This window comes from Pimephales promelas, chromosome 24, assembly GCF_988280905.1.
Source record: "Pimephales promelas chromosome 24, fPimPro1.hap1.1, whole genome shotgun sequence".
Taxonomy (NCBI): Eukaryota; Metazoa; Chordata; class Actinopteri; order Cypriniformes; family Leuciscidae; genus Pimephales; species Pimephales promelas.
Genome location: NC_142792.1, coordinates 21,807,501 through 21,815,000, shown reverse-complemented (window position 1 = coordinate 21,815,000; position 7,500 = coordinate 21,807,501). Strand labels below are relative to the sequence as shown.

Genomic DNA, 7,500 nt, shown 5'->3' with positions numbered 1-7,500 from the left:
ATGAATTGTCATATACGCCTTTATGTTATATTTTGTGTTTCGTAGTAATCTCTGCCACAAAATCTAAATAAAACAAAACCATTTAAGCATGGCATGATATCAGCAAGATTGTACCAAGAAGTGTTATTTATTTTCTTATTAATAAGTTAATCTTACTATTTACAATTTGTACACAAGGCAATTCAAAGTGATTCACAGTTGTGTATAAAAAACAACAATAATGCTTATGAACATAATAATAATAATCATTAATTATTATAATATTATAATAATTAATTACATAAAAAACAAATACTGTAGTAAAATACTTTCAGTTGGAATATGACAGCTATGTAACGTTCTGTTTATGCCTGAGTCCTTTCAGATAATGTATGCATACCCAGTTTTACGAAGAACCTCTGAGGGTCGACTCCTTATGGGGCCAACTGAGGAGGCCAATAGAAGGGAGATCGTGTTGGCAGGGAGGGCCAGGAGTAAGGAGGAGGTCCTGGCTGAGGCCACTGCCTTTGTGAGGCAGAATGGAGGGAATCCTGGAGACCAGTTCCTGGTTCTGGCTCACTGCAAGATCCAGTTTGGGAAACACCAGGGTCAGAGGTTCCTGTGGCTGCTGGAGAACTCACTGGGGTATGCCTGCTATCTGGTCAGCAGCATTTTGAGGGAGGAGGAGAGGGACAACCCGCTGTCGGCCAACAAACACCTGTTCCTCAGATACACCTCGCAGATCAGGGAGGTTGGCGATGCTGTGGAGGTGTATCAGAAAAAACAGGCCATGCTGCTGGAGGCCCAGAGGACAGGAGACTCTGGATGTCTGATGGTGGAGTTTGGGGATTTTAAGGGTAGGTCAATGAAGGAGGTGTATGAGGACCCAAGCAAGGAGGCTCAGGCTCTCATCACCTACCTGAAGAAGGCAAAGGCCAGGCCTAACACTAACATGGCCCTTTTCAAAGCATACGTGCTGAAGAGGCAGGCTCCAGCCCACATGCCCAGCACCACTGTGCCCGTTGCATCTGTCCCCACTGCTGCTGTGCCCACTGCCACTGTGTCTGTTCCTCCTCCACCTACTGCCACTAAGAACAGGCCTCTGCTGGCAACCAATGTGAAGGCCCTGTTGGCGCGGGGGAAGCATTTATCTGCTTCACTGCTGGCACAAAAGATTTTGTCTCCAGCCAAACCCTGTAAGTAATTTGCTAGCTTTAAAATCATTACAGTATATATTATGCAGTATATATGTGTGACTAAAATACGTGTTCAACAGCTGCAGGACCACGTGTACCTCCTGCGTCTGAGTCCGCAGCCCGGAGACAGCTCTTTACATGTGGTGAGTATCACTTAACACATACAAGTGTGTTGGTGACATGTGCTTAGTGTTTTATGTTATTTTACAGACTCTGCTGCTATGGATTTTTTTGAGGAGGAAGATGACCTGGAGATGGCAACTGTAGCCTCGCAAGCTGAGGAACAACTTCCTCAAGGTATATTAATCTTAAACAATACTTTACAAACAACTACAAATAAAACAAAACAGTATTTTTAAATGACATATCATATTATTTTATTTCACAACACAGAGGAATGGCACTTCTCAGGTGTCAATCTACATTCACTCTTTGAGTGAACATCCTCAAAGGAAAAAAGAGAATTTAAAGGTGTATGTAAAAGGTTTTATTTCATTTTTTTTATCATAATCACTGACTAAAGCTCATTCTTGTCATCTCACACTTCCCCCACTCCCCTTGAAATAAGTGGCTGTTGTAGTGTTTGGTCTGCTTCGCTTTCACGCTTCACACTGATCCCATCTTTTTTTCTTCTTGTATTTCTTCTAATGGTGCTTGGATGAAAAACAGGATTATTTTCACTGCTTCCTTCCATCTTTTCATCATCATGTCGTCTCTCTACTAATCATACATGCTTTGCAGTAAACCTTGTAATCGCAGTAGCTGTCCAGCAGAGCTGAGAAAGCCATGCAGTGAAAGTCTAAAACAATAAGATAATTTTGTTGTGTTTTTTTACGCTCCAGCCACTGCAGGCTCGAGAGGCCCTGCTCCTGCTCCTGCTCCCGCTCCTGCCCCCTATCCTGCTCCTCCAGCATTGTGGACCCCTGGCCAGGTGTCCCAGTCGCCTGCAGAGCTTCCTGTCCACTGGAAAGAGCAACTCCCATCTTTCCAGCAGGACTGGATCAGGAAGACTCTGTTCAGGGCCAACGTAAAAACAGGGAAGCCTGAGCTGGTGCCACATCCCAACTTCTGGTGGTACCCTCCCCAGCCCCCGACCGTCTTCACCCAGCCCCCTACTTCTCCTGATATTTTCTTCTGCCGCCCTCTGTTCCTCTGGATGCCGCTGAAGATGTGGTCCATTCCACTTGTCTGTGTCCAGCCAGCCTGCAATAACCACAAGCTGACAGCTGCTGGCCTTTATCGCACTGTGCGCAAGGTCCTGGACATAGACGGGTGGTATGACATGGCCACAGAGTATCTGGAGTGCAAAGGGTGCAAGAAGAAGTATCCAGCCTGGTCTGAAGACATCCTGGGACAGCTCGACATGGGACACCGCAGAAAATTCCCCGCCATTCTGACATACAGGTAGAACACATTCGTATTTAGAGCAATGCACTGTAATTTGTTGTACTGTATAAAATCAAATACGTTGCTTTACTGACATTGAAATAATAAGATGTGGCACTGAACATAATTATTTGACTGTCTGTAGGTACTCGTGTGACTACCGTGTAGTCATAATGATGCGGGAGAGGACCCGGGGGAACAGTGTCACACAGCTTTTCAAAAAGCTGCAGGAGCTGCACACCTCAGCGTGGTCACAGCGGACGCTGGAGTACCTCACTGTCTGTGAGCCCTTCACAGACTCCTCCATTGTTGAGCCTCCACTCTTTTCTGCGCCCCCGCCCCTCCCACCCATCCCCAAACCCAAGTGGCTGTTGTCTGTGTATGCCAGGGACGTCCTCTCGCGGCTACCTGAGGTCAAGGCCAAAATAACCTCAGTCTTTGGCTCTGTCCTCAAGATGGACTCCACCAAAAAGGTATAAAAAGTGAAGTTTGAGTAATAATAATTGTTATTATCTTAAATTTTTCTGACAATTGTTTTGTTCTACTGTTTTTAGGTCACCAAAAAACTGGCCGGCGCTGCTGCCAACACTGCTGGTTGGTGCACTAATGTTGGCAATGAGCACGGCCAGGTGTTGGTGTCAGTCCTCACAGCGGCAGAGGGGCATGGATTGTGGCCCATGGCGGTGGGTCTCATGAAGAGGTACAGGGAGGCGGGAGTGGCACCACCCGCCATCATGTATGTGGACAGAGACTGCTGCAGTCCACATGCACACAGACAGTCGCAGGTCAGAGCCATGTTCATAGAGTGGGATGAGCTCCAAGTGCGCCTAGACATTTGGCACTTCATGCGGCGCTTTGCAGCAGGTGTCATCACGGAGGCTCATCAGCTCTACGGCACCTTCATGGCTCGGCTTTCCAGGTGCATCTTTGAGCTGGATCCTGATGATGTCGCTGCTCTACGGTTGGCCAAACAGGGGGAGTTACAGGCCAGAGGAGCTGGTCCAGTCTCAGAGAAGGCTCTGGATAAGCTGATCACCAGGAAGGAGTTGGCACTGCACTGTCGGAAGCGGACCAGAGGAGTGGAGGAGACCACCTGGAGGATCAAGGCGCTCATTGATGAGATGGACAGTGAGAAGGGGAGGGACACTCTGGGTGTACCATTGCTGGACCACGAGCGAATCCAACAGGTCTGGATAGATCAGCAGAGGCACATCGCCTGTATTCAGGACCCAGAGGGCTTCCCTCTGTACCAGAAGACAGACACACTGAAGAAGGGTGGTGTGGAGCTCAGCTGCTATCGCTGTGCTCGTGGCTCCACCTCCTTGGAGTCTTTCCACCTCCATTTAAATCGCTTCATCCCAGGTAGGTTATAACTTTTATAACCTGCAAAAAACTTTAAACTTTTATAACCTATTCTGCCATACTGAATACATACGTAACATATATTTGACTTTATTTGACCTGTAGGGACCAGTGCCAGTGATGCGCATTTCCAGGCCTATCTCCTGGAAGGCCTGATGCGCTGGAACCAGGACCGGATGGATGAAGCAGTGAGGGGAAAGACTGACCTGAGGATCTACAGTAGCATTGAGAGGGAGGCAATGGACCGGCTCAGCCGCAAAGTGCTGAAGGTGTCCCTGGATGACCGCTACCAGCCTCCAGGGGCTTACACAGGTAAGAATTATTCATGTTAACTCAAACAAAAGATTATACATTATACAGGGGTATGAGTGTTTGAGTGTACATTTTTTATATTGTATTTCAAATAATTCAACTATTGGTGGAGTTATTTGTGCTTTGTTTAATTTAGGCTTAATTTGACCCTTTTTAGACTTATTTCTTTGCTTTCTTTTGCTAAAGTGAATTTGAGTGCATTTATGCTTATTATCTTCTTGTATATTATTTTCATTTATTGATCTGTTAAACTGTATCAAGCCTACAAACGATCAAACTTTGAAAAGTTTGATTGTTTTTTTGTTTCAGTTTGTTATGGACAAATAGCCACTACAGCTATAATAATGTGATAAACTTTGTATAATGTGATGTGCTTTGTATGTGTGTTCTTTTGCAGGGGAGCTGCTGGGTATGGAGTATCTGTACAGTCAGTCTGGGAAATCCCTGACTGTTATGGATAACCCAGAAGAGGAGGATCGGCTGGTGGAGCAGATGACTGATGAGGTGGTGCAGGACGAAGGCTTTGTTGAGGAGGAACCTGAGGACCTCACAGTGCCAGTACTCTATGACCTCATTGAGCCTGTCCCAGTCCACAGCAGCAGCCCCCAGACCTTCAACCCCTGTCCCTCTGCACCAGGACCATCCTCACTACATCCACCCACAGGACTGCAGCACCCTGCCCACCCTCCTCTGCAGTCTCCGCTTCTGCGCCCTGCCCAGCCTCCTCTGCAGTCTCCGCTTCTGCGCCCTGCCCAGCCTCCTCTGCAGTCTCCTCCACGGCCTTCTGTCCAGCCAAGTGCTGCCTCTGCTCCTGCAACATCAACTGGGTCCAGTGTTGCAGACCAGGCTCCTGTAAGTAAGCTTCTCATTATTAGTTTCTATTTGCTTTTGCACTCTGACATTTAACATGCTGTGTATTGTTATTGTAATAACCTGCAGGCTCCTGTTCTTGGACCCGATGGCGTTGCAGGCTGGGATAAGGTGCAGGATTTGGCTGAGTACCTGGTGTCCCTCCGTCAGGCACTCTACCTGGACGAGCAGCAGGTTACAGAGGTCATCCGTCTGTGGACTGCTCTTCCTGATGGGGACAAGAGGAAGATCCACTATCAGCCCAGACACCAGCCCAAACTGACCCACGGACGCTTCAAGGCTCCGAAAAACACAGGAGTGACACCAGGTGTGGACAGTGTGAAGAGGTGCCTGATTGGTCATCCTGGGGGGCCGGCTCAGTGGCCCAGCACCAGTCGCTTAGTTGAGGGCATGTGCATCAAACTGTGTGCACTGCACAAGTCCCCAACTAAGAAGGATGGAGTCCGTCTTCCTCGTTGGACTAAGGTGCTCGCGGATTACCACCACATCCGAGACCTGGTGCTGAACTGCCAAACTCTGATGGAGGCCACGTCACTTCAGCTGTTTATGCTGAATCAGAGGACTCTCACTCAGTGGTAAGCATGGTTTTACATTGACATTTGAAAGAAAGGGATAGCAGTTATTTATTATGAATACATTTTTTGATTGCAGGTTTAATCGAAGGGAGAACACCCAGGAAGTGACTGTCCTTACCCAGGGCCTTGCTGCAGAAGACCGCATAGCTGTGGCCAGCTCACAGCTGCCTGCTCCGCGGGAAAAGCTGGATGAGGCTCCCTCCACATCAGGGGCCCGGCACGAGTTTGTCCTTCCTCCTAACAGAGCGGGACAGGCTCCTAAGCTACGGCCGGGCAGACGACCTGCCAGTGCTACAATTGTGCGGCCAATTATCCCAGCAGCTTCTACTCCTCCCCCAGTTCCTGTGCCACTGCCCCAGTTCATTTTATTGAACACTGCGCCCACACTGCTTGCAGCTGGTGCAGGTGGCGCTTCAGCTGCTCCTCTCCTGGCTCCAACTCCAGTGTTTCCTGACGTGCGAGAGGCTCCTGCTCCCACTGCCGCAGTGTCTGTCTCCCGCTTCACTCAGAGGAACAGACGACGCAGGGCAGAAGAGGAGGCCAGTGGAGCGCAAAAAAGGAAATATGTCCGTGAAGTGGCTTTTAACAAATGCTCTAAGTGTGGCAAGCCCAAAACCAAGGAGTTCGGCCATAGCCGCTTCGGCAGTGCCACGTTTTGCCCCAGTGTCTCTGGTGGCAAATCTTTAGAGGAGTGGCTGGTAGAACAGCGCCAGCAGAAAAAACCTGAACAGCCACCTCCATAATAAAAATAATCTTCCAACACAGAAAAAAGATAGTTTGTAAATACCTGTAAATAAATATCTATGTGTAAATACGGTTATGTTCATTTTCTCTCTATCTTTCTGTAATGTCTTGTTTGTTTTATTTATATTACAGAATGTTCTATTCTATTTCTACATTGTTAGTTGTTTATTGTTGTTCATTAATATCTTGTAGTTTTAGTAAATAAATACTGTTCATTTCACTCTTATTCATTGTGCTGCTTTTAATTGCCCTGGAATGTGCAAACTGTGTTTATTCATTTTAATAAAAAAAAATTACATTTCGATATTTGTATGCATTTGTGTGTATAAAACATTTGAAGTGTCCTAAAATAAATCAGATAAATCACATCAATCAATCCCAAAACACATATTTGAATAAACATTTGTATTAGTTTTATTAAACCATAAACATGTAATATGCTCTTTTTAAAAAAAAAATAATATACACAATTAATATCAATCAATATAATGATATGTCACATAGATAACCAAATTAAGGCGCATGCGCAGTTGATCACGCACTAGTCGCACAGAACACGGGTTCGAGCCCAGCCCGCGGAGGGTGACTTGTTTCACATGTAACTAAAACTCTTCAATAACGTACAGGAATATAGCCCGAATATTGTTGCAGGAAAAAATTCTGCGTTTTTTCGCGTTTTCTGCGTCCTTTTCGCTTGCGTGCGGGGCGCAAAGATTGGACCCCATCTTTTGCGCAGCGAGCGCTCTACCATTTGAGCTAATTCCCCTCCACGACATGTTGAGAAGGTGTCCATCTCTCTCAAAGAAAACGGCCTGGAGCGATACCTTTCGTCTTTGCAAGTGCTGCAGCGTGGCCAAAAAGCAAAGAGACCGTATTTCCTCTGTGCCGGCAACTTTGCACTGCCTACCGTTTAGTTGCACATTTAATGAAACTTTTGTTCTTTAAGCCTCGAAAACGGAAACATTTGCGGCCAGGCAGTGGCAGAAAGGGCCTGTGTGTTGGCTCGTTGGTCTAGGGGTATGATTCTCGCTTAGGGTGCGAGAGGTCCCGGGTTCAAATCCCGGACGAGCCCCTTC

At 47.0% G+C, this 7,500-nt stretch overlaps 1 protein-coding gene and 1 non-coding gene across 2 annotated transcripts; both read left to right on the top strand.

The window, feature by feature from the left end:
• The first annotated feature begins 367 nt into the window (after positions 1 to 367).
• On the top strand, positions 368 to 6,608 carry LOC120466698 (uncharacterized). Its single transcript, XM_089127332.1, has 10 exons — positions 368 to 1,175; positions 1,256 to 1,318; positions 1,386 to 1,472; positions 2,018 to 2,579; positions 2,707 to 3,034; positions 3,116 to 3,923; positions 4,029 to 4,235; positions 4,633 to 5,087; positions 5,175 to 5,680; positions 5,757 to 6,608. The coding sequence occupies exons 1-10, from the start codon at positions 368 to 370 to the stop codon at positions 6,421 to 6,423; spliced, it is 4,491 nt and encodes a 1,496-aa protein (XP_088983458.1). The 3' UTR covers positions 6,424 to 6,608.
• Positions 6,609 to 7,424: 816 nt separating this feature from the next.
• On the top strand, positions 7,425 to 7,496 carry trnap-agg (transfer RNA proline (anticodon AGG)). Its single transcript has one exon. It is a non-coding gene; the product is annotated as a tRNA-Pro (tRNA).
• The last annotated feature ends 4 nt before the right edge of the window (positions 7,497 to 7,500 follow it).